The 22,465-nt window shown below is 35.1% G+C and overlaps 1 protein-coding gene across 4 annotated transcripts in view; it reads right to left on the bottom strand.

Moving 5' to 3' along the window:
• LOC114031496 (tubby-related protein 4) overlaps positions 1–22,465 on the bottom strand; it is a 266,210-nt gene that overhangs the window by 67,248 nt on the left and 176,497 nt on the right. For 3 of the 4 annotated variants that reach the window (XM_027846592.1, XM_027846593.1, XM_027846595.1), the window contains 2 exons: positions 17,194–17,322; positions 14,676–14,837 (listed from right to left, as the gene is read on the bottom strand). In XM_027846592.1, the coding sequence (XP_027702393.1) occupies positions 14,676–14,837; positions 17,194–17,322 (291 nt within the window). The remainder of the gene's footprint in view (positions 1–14,675; positions 14,838–17,193; positions 17,323–22,465) is intronic. The other variant, XM_027846594.1, reaches the window with a different exon arrangement.

Here is a 22,465-nt window from a genome sequence, read left to right as displayed (position 1 = left end):
AGAAAATAAATACAAAGCAATATGAGGGACCTAAAAACAGGGGAATGGGAAAATATTTCTAGTTTTTGAGCCAAATCTTGAAAGAAGCTAAGTATTATATATTTTAAATTTCCTTTTCTTAGTCTAACATACCTAAGTATCAAAGTTAAGGGTGGAAGAAGCAAAAAATAGATGAGAATAACATTAGAGTTTTAAAGAAAATTTACAAATAATGTAAAAGAGGTACTTGGGAATGACATGTATAATTCAGAAGAAGTATTTCACAGATAACTGGAGTATTTGTGATTCAACCTAAATTCAAGTTTTCTACCATGTCCATAATTTTAGTTCTCTTCATATCTAACCATTTTGAGCCAAATAAACTTTAAAAAGTGAACAGCAGATTTAGTCGAACTATCAACTGAACAAAAAGCATTTCTTATAACTAACTTTGATAGTCTATACCTAATGGAAAGACTTTTTAGAAAAGCTTGCCACATAAAGTCCTTTATCACAGAAAAAAATTTATCTTTTCGGTGATTTTCTTCCAGTTATACCCTTAACAACTTACCTTAAACTGTGTCAATAATTAAGTTTCCTTTGAATCTGTAGAAGTCTTCTTTTCTCTGCTCTTTTGATTTCTTTGCTGGATCCTCTTCTTCCTCCCACCCTCTAATTTTGGACATGCCTCAAGATTCAGTCAATAGCTGGTTCCCTGATTTTTCTCCTAATTGGCATATCTATCTCATCAGCCTCTATACTGATTACTCTCAAACCTGCATTTCCAGTCCTATACTGTCACTTGATTTAGTGATTCAGTGATTCATTTCTCAAATGTTGCTACAATTACAAAGAAGATATTTTAGAAGGGACATAAAAAAATAAGCTTGTAAAATCTGTCTTTAAGCAGATATGGTATTATTTCTATGTTATAGATGAAGCAAATAAGTTTTACCAGAGTGATTCACCATAATTAGTAAGCAATAGAGGTTGGGAGGAATGGAAAGAGGCAACAAAGCTCCAATTTTCTTTCTTTACTTTCCCAGTTAGCAAATCTCAAAATCTTGACTCACTGCTTTCCTTCTTACCCATTCATCTACCTTAGTCACAAAGTTCTGTGAATCTTTCCTTCAAAATTTCATTTGTATACTTTCCTACATATCACTACAGGACAAATTTTACAAATTTACAATTTTTGTCCTTGTTTTTGTTGTTAAGTCATTCGGTTGTGTCTGGTTCCTGTTCAGTCCATGGACCAAAGCACATATCCATGGGGTTTTATAGGCAAAGATACTGGAGTGGTTTGCTACTTCTTTCTCCAGTGGATTAAGGCAAACAGAGGATAACTGATTTCCCCAGGGTCACAAAGCCACTACGTGTCTGAGGCTGGATTTGAACTCAGGTCTTCCTGACTCCAGGCCCAGCCCTCACTCTATCCACTGAGTCACCTAGATATCTGATTTTTGTCCTGCCCTTCCTCTAAATAAACCCCTTCAATGGCTCCTTAGTTTCTATATCATTCAATCTCACCTGTCTGGATCTCAAGGCTTTTCATTATCTTGTCCCAGATTTTCCTATTTAACCTTATTTTCCACTGGTATCCAACATGATCTCTGCTATAATAGGGGTGGATCTCACTGTCCTATAAATATTATTTTCATTCATACACCCAAGCTTTTACACACACTCTTCCCTTTTTCCACTGATTCAAATCCTGCCCAATCTCCAAAGACCAATTCTGGATGGAATTTGCCCAACTACACCAAAACTCCCTCACCTTTATAACACTAATAATCAAATGGACGTGTGATCTCATTTATATGTGTAATCCTTTCAATGACGCAAATCTCAACCCACGCAGTGTTCATGTCCTCAAACAGCTTTGACACAGGGGGGTCCACTCAACATGCTGGAAGATTTACTTTTTCTTAATATCACATGGATGCTAATGGAGCACACAAATGGTCAAACTTCCTGGTCCAACTCTGGATCAAACTGAGTCTATACCACACAAACATGCAGATGCAGTTGTATGTATGTATGCATGCATGTATGCATGTATGTATGTTTGTACATATGAACATATAGATAGACAGATGGATGAACTCCTCAGGTTATTTACCCAACTACATATTAAAATCTAAACAAGAGATATTCTTCATTTGGTTTTTCCTCTGCAAATAATCAAGGCACACTCTTCAAAGCTATTATTGATACATGGAAAGGCTCTGCAATGTTCTTGAAACTTCATGTAATCATTATAATATCATCTGCAAAGAAGAGCACTTGGACAATCCCCTCATCTACAGAGAATCTCTTCTCCTCCATGTGAGTAGCTAACATTTATGGGGACCATCCATGTCTCTGTTTTAAGTTTCTCTTGAGATTAATGATCACAGCAACATCAAAGTTCTCAGTTGTTATATCTTTCAAGGGATCTTATATAATTCTGACATACCATGAGATACATGTTGGAAAAGATCTTTTAAAGTGGTATTTTGTTCTTCCAAATCAAATTTTCAAAAAATTTTCCACAGCAAAATACAGTAGAACCTTGCATTTTCTACATCATGCAGTAAAATGTATGGTGATAAAGATGTGGTCTTTTACAGAATACTGCTTGTAAAAGCCTGCCTGTTGCCTTCAAATCCTCTCACAAAAAGTTTGGCCTTCATGCATATGTAAATTATTCTTTTGAAAAAATTAATAAAGATGGGGAAGTAGACCTATGGGTCTAAGACTTTTTTCCCAACATCTCTGATATGCTACCCTTCTTTCAGATTCCTCAATACCCTCAAAATGTGTCCCTCATGCATGAGTTCCTCTATGGGGACATGGTATAAGATCATCTGCTTTTCCTATCTACTTTTTCCAAGGCCATTCCCATTTTCACCACCAACACATCCAGGACTGTGGTGTCTCAGTCTAAATATGGTGGCTCCACAATTTTTGAGGATTTTTTAAAAATTGTGACAAAATTTTTGCAACTTATTTTTTTTCCTTCTTCAGTCCTCATTTTAGTTGTTTCATCCTACAATACCCTTGGAGTGACTACTTAGTTGGGTCTGTCTGCAAGTCTTCCTTAAACTAGTTGCTCCTGATCAAAACCTTCCATTATCCTTTTGCATAAGATTTTCCAAACAAGTTTACATTCTAATACTGCCTATAGTCATCATCTTTCCTTGCTTGGCAAGTAAGTCAAATATATGTAAACTAAGGCAGTTGTTTTGGGTTCTTCTAGTCTTCTACTTATGACAATTGATTTAAACTTTTGTATATCATAATTAATTCAATAAATTCGAGTTCCCACTACTCTTATTTTGTCATTACAGAAGTGTGTGTTTGTATGTATGCAGGGCAGCAGTGCAGGGGTGGGTAGGGCGAGATGGAGGGAAGGAGTCACATAAGACTGAGGGCCATTTGCAATTTTTATTTTTTAGGAATTGGTACAACCAAATAATTCACCACCAAGTAGCCAGCCTAACTGTGAGCCACTCCAAACTTAGCTAGGTTGCTTTTCAAGAAGGAAAGCAAGAAGTCCTTCCCAGTCCCCTCTTAGCACTATGGTACCTTCTTTCTCTTAATTATTTCCTATTTATCCTGTAAATAGCTTGTTTGTACATATGTGTTTGCTTAACAAATGTGTATGGATTGACTGAGAGTACCAACAACAAATGTTACCTAATCTAATCCTATCTTCTAGGGAAAGGCTTTCCCAACCCCTCTTAACTCCAATGACTTCGTTCTCTTTATTACTTCCTATTTAACCTGTACATGGTTTATTTGTACATATTTGTTTGCTTGTTCTCTCCCCATTGGACTGTGATCTCCTTAAAGGCATAGACTGTCTTTTGCCTCTTTTTATCCCCAACACTTATCACAGTCTACTGCCAAGATCAAACATCAGTTTAGTCTATATTCTACTTTTTAAGCACTCAATTATACATCATATTCTATTTCTTGCTAACTGTTTCGTGTATGTTAATCTTGTCTCTCCAACTGGAGCTTAGTGTGCTCCTTCAGGGCAGTGACTACCTCTTACTCTTCTGTTAAACACAGAGAATACCTTGCATAGTGTTGATTACATAGTAGGAGGCACAGGGGATGTTCAACGTGAAGAATAGACCTAGAGAATACATAAAAGCTATGTTCAAGTATGTGAAGGGCTGCCAAATAGAAGAGAAATCAGGCTTGTCCTGCCTGGATGCCAAGGGAAGAACTAGCAGCAAGGATTAAAAGTTGCAAATAAGGGATCTCAAGTTTGATGTAAGGAAACACTTTCTAACAATTGGAGCCATTCAAAAATAGAATGGATTACATACAGAGACAGTTTATTCCTGGTCACTGGAGATCTTTGAGAAAAGGTTGGCTGATTATACAGATACTGTAGAAGAATCCTTGTTCAGGCATATATTGGACAAGACAGACTCTGAGGTCCCTGCCAACTCTAATATTCTATGCTTCTACTCAATGCTCACCAATCAACTACCTCTTTCTCTAACTTTGCTCTCATTCTCCTAAGCTTATATTCTCCACTTCCAGTTTTACTCCATTTTAGTGTTCATTAGCATTACTACTCTGCTCTTCGCACCAATACTCATTTTCGACCCCTCCAGACTCTTGCCCAACATTTTCTACATACACAGTAATAACTTGTTTCCTTTCATTTTATACCTCCTTTTCTAGAAATCAAAACGTGACCACTCTCTATGAGGAATCCTTTCTCATTAACCCAATCAACTCTCAAACCTGCAAAATCTTTACTTCTTACCAATTTTTGCAACTACTGATTTTGTAAATTTGTTTTGATTAAGTACTTTCTGTTCCATTTCCCCTTTTAGATTCCCAAGGAATCCAAACTAGAACTAGAATCTAACCTAGAACTCTGTTTATTCTTCAATATGGATAAAAATTGCCTAATATATTATTCAGCACCTGTATACGTTCAGTCAATGAGTTGAATGACTCCCTCTGTACCTTCAAATTTATTTTATGCCATTATCAATGTTCAATATAATTTAACATTAATTATAATTTTCAGGAACCAGAGTCTTCTCTAATTCGTTATTTTTTTTTAACTCCATGTTATTTTTAGGTACTATAATTTTAAAAGCTAACACAAATACTACCACTGAAGATAAATAGAACCACAAAATCTCAAAATATATTAAAATTTCAGTATCTAGTTATACACGCTTACTCATATGAACACATGAAAAACTGTTGTAGTGGGAAATTCCCATTATCAAAATAGATATTATTGCAAATGCTCAAATGCTTATTCTAGCTACAGTAGAATTTAATTAGGGATATTGTTGCTAACTTGTGAACAAATTGCAATTTCCTTACTGGCTTTATTGAAATCTTAAAAGAAAATACATTGTCAAATTGCTTCTAGGTTATCATTTTGGCAATTGGCACTCACATTTCCCTGAGATTACAGTGAAATAAACTCTTACACTCCCTAAATGTCTGAGTCTGAAAACTGTTTTTAAAAAGACTTCTTGATGGGATTTGGAGTAATTTAATTTAAAACCCAGGTGTTGGTATCAAGATTAGGTAGGTATATCTTGCATTGTAAAGTACAGAACCACCAACAAACATCTGTTAAAAAAAGCTTTTATTTTCAAAAAAGAATCCCTTGTTCCTTTCAAAATTCTATTAAAGCAGTGCCATATACATGAAGCCTTTCCTGATCCAATGGCTAGGGCCCTCCCCTCAATTTATATTTTATATATATTTATTTATGTACATGTTGCCTCCACTGATAAAATGTAAAATCCTTGAAGAGAAGGACTGTTTCATATTTATCTTTGTATCATCAGTACTTAGAACAGTGTTTGGAAGGGGTTTAACAAGTGTTTGATGACTGATCAAAATCTGGACAGGGATGAAATTTTACTCTAAATGTCTATAATAAATTAACATCAAAATTATAATGATCAAATCTCTGGGTGGGAAGGGATATTTTGAAGTCATCTTCTACTTGTAAAACTTAAAACTAACTTAATAAGATGAGAATGTATCCCATTTTTAAAGCTCTTCTAAGAAAGTGACTCTCTATACCTACTTCAGTAACAAAATTCAAAGTTTAAAAACTTTGGATGCTTGAAAATTCTTCTTCAAATCTTTGAGGCTCCACTTTAAGTTATTTCCACTTCTCTCAGTGAAGATCAAGAATTGTTGGTGTTTTGTTTCTTCTATTCAAAAGCTCTTCATATATTTAAACACTATTATTAAAAGAGCCTTCTTAGTTATCTCAGTCTTTCACTTACTGAAAAACTTTAGGATAGAAAAACCATACATTGAAATTCAAAAGATGCATTTAAACACAATTTAAAGAAGAAGAAAAAACATGAACAGGAAAAAAAATCCCTCACCATGGCCTTATAAAATAAGATTGAAATACATCAGGCATTTACTGAATGGGTTTTGGGATGGGGTAGGTGGAATTGATACTTTTTCCATTTTCCTACACCCAAAAAAGGAGTAGTACTGGTTTCCCTCCTTAGGAACTTTGCCCTGTGAAATTTGTATACTCTATTTAGTGACATTAATTCAACCCTATCCAACAGACATATCTCCTGAGTGGAACACTGGACTTGAAGTCAAAAGCCCTGGGCTCTAGTCTTGACCGTGCCAGGAACATGCTGTGAGAGGTGAGACAAATCACTTAATTTTTCTGGGCTTCAATTTGAACTAGATCATCTCCAAAGTTCCATCCAGATCTAAGATTTTATTATTCTGAACAATATGAAAATGTCATTATTTATACCTGAAATACTTCTTCTATAACAGGGCTAGAAAAAATTTTTTTTTAAATTTCCCCAGTGATTAGAACTCTTATAAATGACAAAAAGATATCAAGATGTAGTAGTGACATGAAAGTGACTGTTTTATTTACTTTGGCAATAACACAACTTGGTAAGACAGTACACATTTCACTTCCTCTTCACCTAGGACATTAAATGCTGAGTACAGGTGCCCTGTCAAAACAGCAGCGTCCAATTCCAGAATACTGCATGAGAAGCTGTGAAGCTCTGTTCATGTAATTCAGCCATCTGGCCAAATATTAGCATTCAAGTAAAGGCTCTGTGTTAGAACCTTCGCCACAAAGCCATCATATTAATCAAGACAAATTTATTTGGGACAACTGAAGGTTAAATGAAATACCAATGGATTTGGATTGACAAATAGATTGCCTAGCAATATATACTTAAAAGATGTAATTAATAGCAAAACATGTGCTTTAGAAATTATTTCTCATAGTTTTCTTTCCTAAAATTAGTATAATGAAGAGAATATTAATTTTAGGAAAGAGATGATTTAAGATGCTTTTGCATTTAATTTTCCTGAAACAGTCTGCAATCTGTTTACTCACAACTTCAATATGATGATCGAGGGATAAGCTAGCCCCCATAATGCTTAAAGAAAACTTTATAATTTCAGCAACACCAAAGATGACTTGGGTATTCGATGTTCATCTATACTTTGTATCCTATATGTGTGTACCTGCCTGTGTGTGTATGTGCAAATAGAAAGGAGAAAGAAAAGAGAAAATTACTTACTGACAAAAAAGAAAAAGAAATGCTAATAGTTTATACTTACATCAATGAAGTTCTGTTTCTGCCCTTAAAGAATACTACAATAGAAGTAGAATACATACTTAAAAACAAAAACCTAAAAAACAATTTCAAAATTTGTATAATATTAACTAAGCAGGGTAGAAGGAAATTCTTATCTACCCTACATCCCTTAATTTTCAGTATTAGTTCCAACCTTTCCCTTGACTAATGGAATTTTGCCTAGCTAAGTCAGAGGGGACAAGACAGTTATCTAAATAGTGGAGAACTATCAAATTAAGAGGTTCATTAAACTTATTCCTCTTTGCTCCAGAGGAGAGAACTAGAATGAAAGCATGAAGTTAAAGGAAATCATGTCAAGTTAAATAAGTATTTATTGTTTCTACTATGTACCAGGCACTTTGCTAAACACTGGGGATACAAAAAAAGCCTAAAACCTGTTTCTCCTCTCATTGAGCTCACAGTATAATGGGAGAGCCAACATGCAAAGAACTATGTAGAAAAGATACTAACAGGATAAATTGGAGGGAATCTCAGAGCAAAGACTACTTGAAGAGAGTGTGCTGGGAAGGCAACTGAATTGGCTGATTTTGGATAAATGTAAGAAAAACCACAGTAATAATAGGAGTAATTTAAAAAAAGAATAAGCCCTCTTTTGAGATAATGAATTCCTTATCACTTAAGGAATGGTTGCATTTGTTGAGAAAGCCACAGCAGAGATTCATACCTTGATTAGAAGGTTAGACTAGGTAAGCCAAGTTGACGTTCTTTTCAAATCTTAAAAATGTTTTTTTTTTCCAATATCGGTTTTAACTAGTCATTTGCATGAATCCTATTCCTTTACACATGAATACAAGCATTGTATAGGGGTATACTTCCTGTAAAGTGAGTTTTAACTGTTTTGGGTCAAGAAGAGTAACAAATCACTGAGATCTCATTTCTTTCTTGTATTTACAAAAGAACCCTACCATGTTCTTTTTTGGCTGTTTTGAGTGTAATAGCATTTAAAACTTTCAAAAGGAGTTAAAATCAGCAGAGTGACTATAGAAAACTGTAATGAAATCAACACTACCAATGCCTCTGGAAATGAAGTATAAACTGTCCTATTGTTATAGTCACCATCCCATTCTCTACATAGACCTTCCTTTCTCTGGCCATTACTCCCTATCTGTGGTTGTCTTATTCTATCATGAGAATGTGAACTCCTTGAGGGAAGGCACTGTCTAGTTTTTATATTTATATCCCCAGTCCTTCAGAGTGTTTGACACATAGTAATCACTTAATAAATGCTTCTTTATCCATTGATTCATCCATCTATAAGACAGAACACAGCAAGTGATTAAAGATCATGAAGCATTAATATGCAATAATTTCAATATAACATTTTCAAGATTACACTACATGTTAAGTATAAGGAATAAAAATAAAACAAAAGAGGGAGATTCTAAATATCTTTCTCTGTATTTCAGGTGAATTTTTCAAAAAGTAACTTCTCTTTGCTCTAATCTGACATTAGCTCTCTTAAATTAAATAAGAAAAGGAAGTTTTTACAAGCCTACACATAAACAGAGTCAACTGACCTGCCTTGCACTTATGTTTGAAAATTCAGTTTCACAAATAAAAGATGGAGAGGCACGAAGAGACAACTAAGTGAGATGGCAATGACCCCTCAAAAAGATGAATACAAGTTTAGACTGCATTAAGGGCCCAGAATAAAGTAGGTGGTAGTTTCATTCTATTTAACCCTGGACAGACCACATAGGAGGTACTGCATTCAATTTTAGTTTCCACTCTTAGGGAAAGACATGACCAGGGAAAGGAGTTGAGAATGGTGATGGGATTTGAGACAATGCCAGATGATACTCAGTGAAAGAAAAAAAGGTAATATTTAACTTTGGGGTAGATGGAGGACAGAAATGATAGCTGTCTTCAAGTATTTGAAGATCTATTTGGCTAAAGAAGAATACTTTTACTGTTTGACCTGAGAAAAGTAGGAGAGAAGTAGAAGTTTTATAGGTAGAATTAGGTTTAATAATTTAAAAATAAATGTAACAATTAGAAATAACCAAAAGTGTATAATCAGCTGCATCAGAGATAACTATTTTCCCCTCAGCATGTATTCAACAAGCATTTATTTAGTGTCTACTATGTGCTAGGTATTAAGATGGCATTTTGGGGATGTAAAGATAAAAATAAAATAGCCCCTTCTGTACTTGTCCCTCCACTTACACAGCCACCAACCTGATTCAGTCCCTCTTCACATCTTATACTTTTAAATTGCTTCCTATTTGGTTTCCACTCAGCTGCCAGTTTAATATTCCTAAAGTTCAGTTCTTTCTCAGTGGTGGAGGGAAATGGAGGAGAGATAAGGCATATTTTTGTTGATTGAAAAAATTAAATAAAGAGACATGAGAAGCAAAGAGGAAAAATATAAGAGAATAGATTGTACATGTTTATAACAGGAAAATACATATTTAATAATCTTGACTAACCATGTCACTTCCCTTTTTTCTCAAAGTTGCCTCTTGTCTCTGAGATAAAATACAAGCTCATTTGTTCGGTATTGAAAGCCCTTCATAATCGGGCAGTAGCCTACCTTTCCAGTTTTGTTACATATCAGGCTCCTCCATGTACTCTACGTTCCAGTCAAACTGGCACCAAGAGAGGAGTGTGCTCATGGGCAAAATTATGTTCCCTTGATTGTCTTCTCCTCACCCAGATTCAAATCACAGGTTCTTACCAGTTCTTTCTTTTTAAGCCTCTCCTAATAATCTTCCCATCTAGTTTGGAGTTTATTTCATTTATGACTAACATTTTCCTAAATCTACCTTCCCTCTTGTTTTTTTCTCTCTCCTTTCCCTCCTATTTTGCTATTGGATGAAATATATTTCTGCACCCAACTCACTGAATTGTGTGTTTATCCTACCCTCCTTGGACCAGTTTGGATGAAAGTAAGATTCAAGTGTCACCTACTTACCCCCATTATTTCCTTATTGTTTGTATAGTATTCACTGTGTGCACCTTATATATGTGGTAAGAAATAATACCTCACCTTTTCTTCCCTTTTCTTTCCTTTCTTTTTTTTTTAAGAGCATCAAAGCATAACAAAACTAATACTAGGACTTCCGTGTATTATTTAACTCCCTCTATGACCTCCCTGTAGTACTGGAGATTCCAAGAGTAAATAACTGTCCCCTCCCTATTTGAATGTAAAAACTTTAAACCTGTTTAATTTTTTTAAATCACAAATCCATGCCACGCTGGACTTTTAAGTATATCTTTGACAAACTCTGATTTTCTAATTCTAGTTTTAATTACAGACCATGGGTTTTCCTTTTTTTATTCTGTACTTAAGAACAGAAAAAAAAGAACAATACCATATGCAAAGTAGAACAGAAAAAGATAACTACACATGAAAATGCAAATCTCTATTATGTTTAGCTTGCTTTTTAAAAGTATATAATAAGTGCAATACCTTTTCAAAGATATCTTGTCTGTTTTGTTCTATGCATTTTCTAAAATGCATTGAAAATTATCCTCTTTTCTTTCATTTTTCTGAGGCAGAGGCAACATTATTACTAGCCCCTTGGTTCCCTCCAACGTTACGTAACATAAATATGTAGCAGACCCAGTCAGAAAGGGTATGTGATTTTCTCCACCTTCATTTAGCAATACATGGGAAGGCAGAAAGGTGACAAATGCTGGAAGTGACCCAAAACTGAGGCATGGCTTTGCGTAATTGGCCATATGATAAGGGGGCAAGGAATTGAAGAAAGTAGGACAGTCTAGAGCTGAATTATTTTGAATAAGTGTTCACCAAGGAGTCAAGATGGGGAGAAGAAGAGAGAGTAACTAGTATAGGGAAGATGGCCTGGGAAAGAATTAAGGGATCAAAGGATTGGAGGTCACAGTGAGGATGAAGACTAGGGTTATAGAAAGGAAGACAGAAGGAGAGATGAAAAGTCAATAAATATGATCAGGTAAGAGAATTTCAGAACTGTGGGTGATGGCAAAATCAAAGGTATGATGATCATCTTTGGGTATGGCCAAGGTAAGGTCAAGAGTAGTTTATAGGTAGTGAGTAGGTTTAGGGTATTTGTGGGAGAATCAACATGTATATTCAAGTTCCCTAGTATGAGGGCAAGAGTTGGGAAACAGAGAAAAATTGTAAACCAGACATCAAAATTATTGAGGAAGGAAAAGAAATGACCTGGAGGTCCACAGACAACAGCTACCAAGATTTTAGTTGAGTAGTAGATATGAATAGCATGAACCTCAAAGGAAGAGAGGTTATTAAAGGATGGAGGAAGAGGGGAAACCTAGAAGTGGCAATGGGGAGCAAGGAGTCGTCCAACTCCTCTGCCTCAACCAGTAAGTCAAGGATAATGAGTGAAGGTGTGGCTAGTACTGGAAAGAGCAGTCAGGCTGTGTCATTAGGGGAAAGCCAGGTTTTAATAAAAGTTAGTAGGTGGCAGGAGAGGGAGAGGAATAGATTTAAGATGAAGGGAAGTTTGTGCCTATGAAACAAGCATCCCAAAAGACAAAAGTGAAAGGGCTGGGTGGAGTTAGGATGAAACTTTGGAGAGGGAAGGAATCGGATGATTGGGAGTGTGGAATGGAGTTTGGATGAACAGGAGTTCAGAGTCACTGGGAGGTGAAGGCTATGACCAGTGTGAAAATGTTCATCACTGAGCAGAAGCTAACACTCCTGTATCCTCAAATGGCAAGCACAGCAGGTGATGGGAGGCCTGAAATCAGAGGGAGGGTTGCTGTTACAGACAGGAATTAGTAAAAAACTTGAATAGCTAGAAGAACAATAATGAAAAAAATGTCACACAATTGAAACAACTCAATTCTGAACTATTTAAACAAATATTTGACAATGAAAAATAGGAAGTAGACAACAGAAGTGATGCTGGCACCAATTATATTATTTTGATATGTAAATTTAACTGATATAAATCAACTATCACAAATACCAAGAGTCCAGAAAGCATCTTACTTAGCAAACACTTAACTTAATTGCCAAGTGAAAAGAGAGGACCAGAAAAAGCAACTTGTTTAGAATATAAACTCATTCATAAAAATCTTATAAGAAGGATGATGGAAAATTATGACTAAGTAATGTATCATAAAACAGAGAGAAGCAGTGGAAAGTAAAGTCTGTTTAAAGGCCAAGCAGGTATTTCAGATAGATAATAGTATGGCATTTTCTCTTCCAGAACATACTTAGAAAATTACTGAAGAACCCAAATTTCATGTAAATATCTACTTTTAAAATTATCTATATTGACTAGTTACCTTTTACACTGTGGTTTAAAGACTATCAAAACTTCTCTGTAAAATATCTCTCTTTCCTTTTTGTGGTAAATAAACCATTTGGGAGGAAATTAGTAGCTGGTTCATTTCTAAAATACTTTTCTATTAAGGGAAGTTGTATCTCTCTGCAGTAAAATTAATCTGAGAAGACTTTAAATATATGTTTAAGTAATGCTTTGAGAAATGTGATGTGCAGTTTCCTAACAGATAAAGGTAATCAAAAAAAAATCTTTTATTTAATGAGTAACGGAGGAAAACAGGCTTCATTTTTGCATAGATCCTACAAAGAATGATAGGTTACAAATGAGATAATCACACAAATTTACTTTTTGTAGACTAAAGGAAAAGTGATTTACCATGACTAGCAACTCTATTTAATAACAGAGCAGAAACTCTATGGAAAGAAATGAAAACAAAGAAAAGAGCTTCTGGTTAGGAATGCATCACCTTCCTAATCAAGCAGCTTGTCTCTAACACAGCCACAACTACCCTTCATCCATTACAGTCAATTAATAAACATTTATTAAGCACCTACTATATGCCAGTCAATGTGTTAAATGTCTGGGAATACAAATACAAGTAAAGAAACATCTCAGCCCATTATGGTCCAATATTTACCCATTCCTGTTTATTAACTGACTGACTGATTTTCTACATCTGTTCAAGTTCCCAAACTTTCCTCCTCTGAGCTGAGAATCTGCTCCTCAGAATAGTCATAATTTAACCCATGCCCAGAATATCCACCAGGATTTTTTTAAACTGATATGAGTTTAAGATCCAAAAAAATTTAGAGAATAGTGATCTAAAAAATAATTTCAACCCTAATGTGCAACCTGGCCAGAGAGAAAAGAAAGAACTAGGAATAAATGAGGTCCAGCTTAAGTCTAAAATTTACAGCAAAACAAAAAACAACATGGGTTACAAAATAGAAAATGTCATATTTTAAAACAGAGTATTTGCTTTTAATAAGTGTTCCAGCTTTGTTTTATTTTTGTCACTTGAAATTCCTCTGCTTTATTTCACATTATAACTACTTTTAGCCTTTATTTCTCTTAAGTGTCTGAGACTTCCTTTTCTATAAATGAAGGGATTTGACTAGATGATCAGAGTCCCTTATAGCTCTAAATCTACAGTCCTATTATTGTAAGAAAGACTGGTAAGAGACTCAACTATGAAAAATCATTCCAAAGGCATTTTAGGATGAAAATGAAAGGAAGAAAACAAAACAAGAATGAAAAAGGTCTGCAGAGATTATTATAACAGTTTTAATCATTGTCGTGCAAATTTTCTTTTGAGTCCAGACTAGCTACTGCCATTGAATAAGCCAGCACATGAGACAGACACTTGACCGGCAATTAGAACACCTGGGTTTTAGTTCTGGTTCTGCTTCAAACTAATTCTATGACCACAGGCAATTGATCTATAAAAGAGTTTTTCTTTTTTTAAATCAAAAATAGATAACTAAAGAAATTCTAGCATGTCTATTCCATTTTTCAGCTATTTTTTGTCCTTTTAATTTAATCTATAAATACTTTGGAAATATTTGAATTGTACTGCTAAAGAATGACCTGATCAGTATTATACAATAAATCATTTGAAATAAGCTTCAAATCCAGGGCAATTACATAAGACTTTTTTTGTTCACTTTTTGTAAAATTATTTAGACTTCTGGTTATGAAGTGTTTCTGTTTATTGTTGATTCCACTAAACTTGGCAAACAAGTTTTTATATTTCATGAATGATATTTTACATACATTTAAAATTTTATACATGCATTTTTAAAGAAAGCATTACCTGTTGGTCATCTGGAGTCCAAATGCCACATGTGATCTGACTTTCCAAATTAATCTCTGATGACCAATGTCTTTGTCCACTGACAGAACCAACCAACACAAATCCATCTCGATATGAGATAAGAGCTTGAGTTCCATCATGACTCCATGTAAAATCACTGACCTTAAGACACAAATTTTTAAAAAGAGGTTAAAAATCTGTATATCAATGGGAAATACCTCTGTAAAAATAAAAAATGCCTAAAACAACAAATTCTGGTGAAAAGCTACAAAATTAGTAACAGGGACACTCAATTAATGCTTGTTCAACCACTTAACATGTATAAAATGTTAGCACAATAGGTTTTCTAAATTCTTCAGTCCTGCTCACAATCTTCAGTAAAAGATCAAAAGTATTTAAAGATCTTCACAACCTGGCCCCTTCCAGTCTTTTGAATCTTAACACACTCCACAACATCTGTAACCACAAAACAACCTGGGGTAGAAGGTGTGAGTAAAATTAAGAGGGGGAAACGTTAAATATGGCACCAGACCAGCTGCTAATGCAGATACCCAGGTCCCAGATGAGTTATAATCATCCAGAAAAATCCACACCTGGCACAAAAGAGATGTTCAGACCTTGCACAAGCACTGGAAGGTATGGAGGAAGGAATGTTGTTGAGTGATAATGAGTAAAGTGTATTGTTTCCTTGTGTCACAAAGTCCTGCAATTAGCTACTGTAGAGAGGGTGGGATTTCAGTCCATTTCCCCAGATTTAGATGATCCTGTATCCTTTGGGAACACACCAAAACCTACGGGGGCTGTGGAGTATACTTTGTAGATCACTGGTTTAGAAATTAAGAGAGAAATCGGCTTAAGGAACTAATTAAAGTATAATGATATAGTAAAGGCCATTCCTCACTAAAACCTTTCCATATAGGACGCTGGATACAATGTCATACTTTTGCGAATGCTACAGAATGGAAACTGCCCCACAGGCTTGCATGTGCTTCAGCACATGTTAGACAAGTACTAGTATGATGGTCATATTAAAGGAAGATATATAAATAAGAAGAATCTCCAAAGTAGTATCACTCATGTCCTTATGGATTATCTTCTATACAGGTGGAGAAAAATACACTCAGTTTTGTTCTAAAGCATGTTTTGAAACTGCACATTTGTTCTAATATGATTGATATATTAGGGAACGATTTTGGAATAATGTGAATTTTTTTATTTGCTTACATGTGATTTCATCACCAAGATGCATCAAGAAAACACAGAAAACTACACCACTTCACAACAAACTCAGAAGCTGCAACTCTTTCCACATCTACTTCAACAAACAAACCATGTCTTTCTCAAGGTAAAGTGTCATATTTACTGTGCAATAATTTGGTGCAATAGGAGCTGTGGGCTTAGGAGAACTGATTTGCCCCTCTCCTTCCCCCATGATGCAACACAGTGTTTCTAGCTTTCCAGTATGTTTAACCCTCAAATGGAAGATGAATTTGGCTGGGATACAGAGATTAAAGATGTACATGGAGGAGTCATCCATATTTATGTTGACAAAAATTCAGCTTAGGGTAACATGTATATGAAGTGCGCCTCAATTCCTGCAGCCATTGCCGCAGTAAATACATTGCATGGAAGATGGTTTGTTGATAAAATGCTCACTGCTACATATATACCTCTTTCAATTTAGCACAACCCCTTCCCCGATTCCATGACAGCAACACAACGATTGGTTCCCATTTGACGATGAAGGAAGAATTAGTCCCTTATATACATCGCTTTCCCCCATGAGGGCATGCTCCCTTGACCCTCCAAATTGAGGCATAATGAGACCAGTCCACAGTGACTTGATTTTGCCAATCCAGACTGAACAACCACCTAAGGCCTTAGACACTACCACTATTTACTGTATGTCTCTTAACCACTTAACATATATAAAACTGCTTCAATTTTTATTAGGTTCTTTCCTATCTTTTTTTAATGTATCACTGATGAAGTTTTTTAGTGTTGTGCCCCAACTCCGTTTTCGTCATAAGCCTTGTGGTTTTTATTGTGCAATTGTATAGAAAGGTTACAGCAGTACTGACCGTAAGGTTGGAAGAGAAAAACTGATAAATGACAACAAGTATCCATATTTATGGAAACTGTTATTGAAGACAGTGTTATAAATCTTTGGTCAAAGAATAAGGTATAAGGAAAAAGAGCATAGAACTCACAGCATAAATACAAAGGATGCCACAAAAGGAAAATATCCTTTAAAAAAGGCCTCAAAAGTGATTTGCCAATAAGAGCACTCAGAAAACCTGAATCTCACAAGTAATCACAACTCAGATAAGAATGATTTCAGTTTTAATTAAATATGAAAATTTGGAGATTTCTCATGATAGCAATAAAGTTGAAAGTAAGTTGATTGTCTACATTCCCTAGGTATAAATATGATGAGAAATGAAAAGCAAAACATGCTCAAGAATATTTCAACTGGCTTTTTTCAATGTTCTTTTATCAGTGAGATTTTCTTACTCACCTGTGCCCCTCGGTCATTCACCAGTTCTACAGACCACCTGCCTTCATACTGAATCCATACAAATATTCCTCCATCTGAATCACAGGTGGCCAATTTCTGGAATGGTTCATTCCACCTTACCAGTACAACCTATAAAATAACCAACAAACAAAAATTTGCTATTTCTTTACAATCAGGCGCCAAATATACAAATAACTACACAATTCAAGATAAAACGAGACCCTATGAGCAAAAACAAAATACTGATTTGAGGAATGTAGAAGAAGTGGGAGAGAGAACTATGGAGTAGATTAAGCATCTTTTTGATAGAGCAAATGATTTTTTGGTATAACTGCTGAATTATGGCAGATTTTAAAGGCTTTTTGGTGAATACAACTATATAAAGAATAAAAACATGCCAAAAATATGTCCCACTGTTATAAAAACTTAAGAAACAATGTCTGAGGGACAATGGCAACCAGAAAAGGCCCTACATACATAAAGGCCTTCAAATTTCTGTCACAGGTGTAAAATTTCTTTCAGATTTTAACCTGAGCATTACGTGCTCAGTTATAAACAAAAGGAAAAAGACTTCCTTTCCTCTCCAGAGAACATCAGTCTTACCCTGGAATTTAAAATCATTCTATACCTTCATTAGCTATTTCTTCCCCATAAAAGGTTCAATGACCAAACACGGCTATTTGAGCAACATCAACATGTAGCTGAAATGAATCAATTAAATTTAGAACTCAAAACAAAATATTAAAAGCCATTAAACTTTCTGAGATAAAATCTGAAGAATCAAATCCTGCAGATATGAAAAGTTGTTTTTGTTTTTGTTGGTAAAAATGATACTCTCAACCCTCATCCAAAACAGAGTAGACTATATAAAACACGATCAAAATTTCAGTAATCAGGCATTCTTAAACTTTTGTGTTTATATCTCAGGGACCCCATGGCAGTCTGGTGAAGCCTATGGACCACTTCTCAGAATGTTTTTAAATGCATAGAACAAAAGAAAAAGGTTTATAAAGGACATCAATTATACTGAAGTACAGCAATCAAAACAACAGAAAAACAAATTCACTGACTTCTGATCTAGTTGTTGCTATTCCATCAATTTAAGCAGCTAATGGAATACATAAAGTAAATCCAATTTTGTCCCTCACAAAGAATCCTGTGGGATGTATGGGCCAATTATTTATCATTCCAAAAGGCCCTCCCCAAGTAATGGCCCCAAAGCTTCCAGAACTTAGCTTTTGTGGAAGGAGCACTTGACTGGCAATTAGAACACCTGGGTTTTAGTTCTGGCTCTGCTTCAAACTAATTCTATGACCACAGGCAATTGATTTAAAAGAGTTTTATTTCTATAATTCTTTCCCTCATGGACCTGCTAAGCCAAAATTTGCTGAGTTTTAGGTCATGATACAGACTCTTCCATCTCAAAGTAGACTCTATGTCTATCAAATTATTTTTTAAAAATATATATTGATTGTATATAACTAGACAGAAGACAGCTCGAGATAATGTGGATTCCCAGAATTTTTGAGATGAAAGGAACTGTCACAATATTTAATGAAAATCATTCCCAAAAAAGAATCTCTCTTTCACATCAACAATTGATCACACTTAGCAAGTGATTATCCAGTCCTTGACTTAAGATCTTCAAAAAGTAGGAACATGGTGTCTACCAATGCAGTCAATTCACTTTTTAGCTCTGAAATTTTAACTGACTTCAAGCCTAAAAATTTGCCTTTTTACAGTTTCAACCCACTGCTCCTCTTTCTGGTCTCTAAGGCCAAACAGACCAAGTCTAACTCCTCTTTCATGATCAAATGAAAGCCCTTCTTGAAAACACCTATTGAGTCTCTGCCCAGCTCGTACCCAGAACCCTTTCTTCTCCAGATTAAACAACCCCATTTTCTTCAACTAATCCTCATTTGGCATGAACTCAAGGCTCATCATCTTCACCTTCACCTTAACATTAATACTTCACCTTAACATTAATTATTCCACTATAAAAATTTTAAGAGAAACAGATCATATACCTCTTATAACTATGGTTAAGAGATGTATTCTTAACCAAACAAGAAATAGAGAAATTTTAAAAGATAAAATAAATAACTTTGATTACTTGAAAATGAAAAGCTACCGCACAGACAATATTAATGCATCTAGGATAAGAAGGGAAATTGCAGAATGAGGAAAAAATCTTTGTATCCAATTTCTCTAAAAAAGATGTGATATCTAAGCTCTATAAACAATTAATAAATATAAGACTAATAGCTGTTACCCAATAGATAAGTGGTCAAAGGATATGAACAAACAGTTCTTAAAAGAAAAATTGAAAGTATTCACAGCCACATGAAAAAATGCACCAAATCAATATTAATAAGAGAAATGAAAATCAAAACAACCCTAAAGTTTTACACCCTGCAAATTAGCAAAAATGACCAAAAAATGGCGATGCCCAATGATGAAGTTGTAAAAGCATAGGCATGCTAATATATTGTTAGTGGAGCTATGAAATGATACAACCACTTTGGAAAGCAATTTGGAAATAAGCAAATAAAGTGACTAAAATGTTCATATCCTTTGAACCAGAGATTCCATCACTAGGTTCATACCTCAAAGAAGTAATCAATCAGAAGAAAGTTCCCATATACTCCAAAATATTTACAGCAATGCTTTTTGGATAACTAACATTTGGAAACAAAGCACATACCTATCAATTGAGGAATGGGTAAACAAACTGTGGAACATGATGAATGTAATGGAATATTACTGTGCTGTAAGAGATTATATGTGTGATGAATACAGATAAACATGGAAAACTATAGGAACTGATGCAGAATAAAGTAAGGAGAGATAAGAAAACAACATAAACAGTGACTGCAACAATGTAAATGAAAAGAACTACACCCTCCCCAAAGTAAATGTAACAAAATTACAAAGATAATGCTGGACTCAAATGAAGAGATATGACAGGACATGCTAAACCCATTCTTTCACAGAGGTGGGAGGTCCACAGCTGACATACCTTGCACATGTTTTCAGAATTTTTCAATGTATTTATCAGTTATGCTAATGTTTTTTCCTCTCTAAAAATTACTACATCATATGGGATATCTCTCTGGAAGGAGGAAGGGGAGGAACATTTAGGATAACTATGATGATTTAAGAAACCAAAGACATCAATTAAAAACATTTAAAATTTTTTTCTGAAAATAGCTGCCTTATTTGGCTAAAATGACCACTTCTCAGGAGATAGAGTGTGATACAAATGAAAAACAATGGATTTAGTATCATCAGACCCTGCTATAAATCCTACCTCTGACACTCAATAACTGTGACATCTGACAAATAACTTAACCACTCTAAATAAAATAAAGCCAGTCTCAATAAATGAGACTAAATGTTTTCTAAGGTCCCTTCTAGCTCTAAATTGATACTTTGACTTTTGTGCACCTAGAACATAGCAGGCACTTCATAAATACCTGTGAATTGATACTGTGCAGTCTGCCTGATTTCTCCTTCTGAAATTGGTCTACTTATACTCAGGCTACTTTGTGTTTTGTCACATTGAGAATTTCAGATTTTCTGTAGATATTTAACCATTTCCTTTCTGTTTTCAAATGTATTAGTTAAAAGCTGGGTATAGTATAATGATAACATTACTAATTTCTTTTGCACTGGTTATAACTGGTTGATTTATTTAGGGAAGCACAATAATGGGGGCTCAGGGACTATAGTAGTAAGTTGTAGAAATGTAACCTATCTTCTACCCTCACACACACACACACACACACACACACATACCAGAGTTACCCCTAAAACCTTAGAGATAAAAATTAACCAGTATTCAAATCTCCAGCCCCAGACAAGGAAGAGAGACAGCCTGGACAAGGTTGTGGGGGAGGAGATGACAGAAGTCAATGCCATTCATGGGCTACACAAGCATACACAGTTGTTAATAGGATCTCAGAAAATAAAATGTTAAGCAAAACTAATATAGTCCAAAATTAATATAATGAACTCCATTACATCAAAGGGAGAAATTATTTCCAATGCCAATTTTATTAAGTCAATGCAACAAAACTCACAGGCAGTGTGGAACAATGGATAGAGAGTTGGCCTAGGAATTAACAAGACTTATGTTCAAGTTTCATCTCAATTAATCAATTCACAAGTATTTATTATGGACCTACCATGTGCTAGGTCCTCAAGATACAAAGATAAGTACAAAATAATCCATGGCTCAATGAACTAACACATTACTGGCTATGTAAGCCTGGATAAGTCACTTAATGTCCCATTACTCCCAGGAAACTAAGACTATAGCCTATTGATCAGGTTTTGACGTTGACTGATAGAAGTTCCTCACCAGGAATTCCTTATATCAAAGAAATCAAATTTAAGAATGGATGAAACTCTAATAGTGGTACTTTCTCTACTTAATCATCTCATCTGCTCTATTTATATTAATCAGAGTTTTGTTTTTCATAATCTTCCTAGTTTGTTTTCTAACTTTCCATTCTTAGAACATACCAATATTTAAAAATGGCTAATCCAAACAGCCAGGTAGGATTTCAGTTAGTTATCCAAGTTTTTCAGCACAGTGGGAAACATTCTAAAGCAGACTGTCTAGTTCAATTTTTCAAAAAAACTTAGGATTTGTGCCAGCTTAGTTACTCAGTAAGCATTTATTGTATCTACTATGTTCCAGGCACTATGCTAATCTCTGGTGATTCAGGCACAAAGAAAGTCAAAAAATCCCTGCTCTCAAGGAACCCACAGTCTAATGGGGCAGACAGCATACAAATAACTATCTATAAATAAGATATATACAAGGTAAATAGGAAATAATCATCAGAAGGAAGGTGCCAACATTAAGGGAGGTCAGAAAAGCCTTCTTGAAGAAGCTGGGATTTTAGCTAAGATTTTAAGGAAGCTAGGAGGTGAAGATAGTTTCAGGCATAGACGACAACCAGTGAAAATTCATGGAGTTGGAAGATGGTGTCTGGTACAACAAACAGGAAGGAGGCCTGTGTCACCGGATTGCACAGCACATCTTACACTGCCTTATAAGGTATAAGGAGACTGGAAAGGTAGGAAGGAACCAGTTTATGGAAGGCTCTAAAAGTCAAATACGATTGTATATTTGGGCAATATAAGAGGCCCCTGTTACTGACTGAATGGGGAGGGGGAGCAGGGTGACATTGTCAGATTTGAACTTTAGGATGATTAACTGGCAGGAGGAGGGAGGAAGAAGAGATTTGGGGCAGGAGGATCA

This window comes from Vombatus ursinus, unplaced genomic scaffold, assembly GCF_900497805.2.
Source record: "Vombatus ursinus unplaced genomic scaffold, bare-nosed wombat genome assembly UNPS02015175.1, whole genome shotgun sequence".
Classification (NCBI taxonomy): Eukaryota; Metazoa; Chordata; class Mammalia; order Diprotodontia; family Vombatidae; genus Vombatus; species Vombatus ursinus.
The sequence above is the reverse complement of the archived record's forward strand: the minus strand, read 5'-3'. Positions and strand labels throughout refer to the sequence as shown.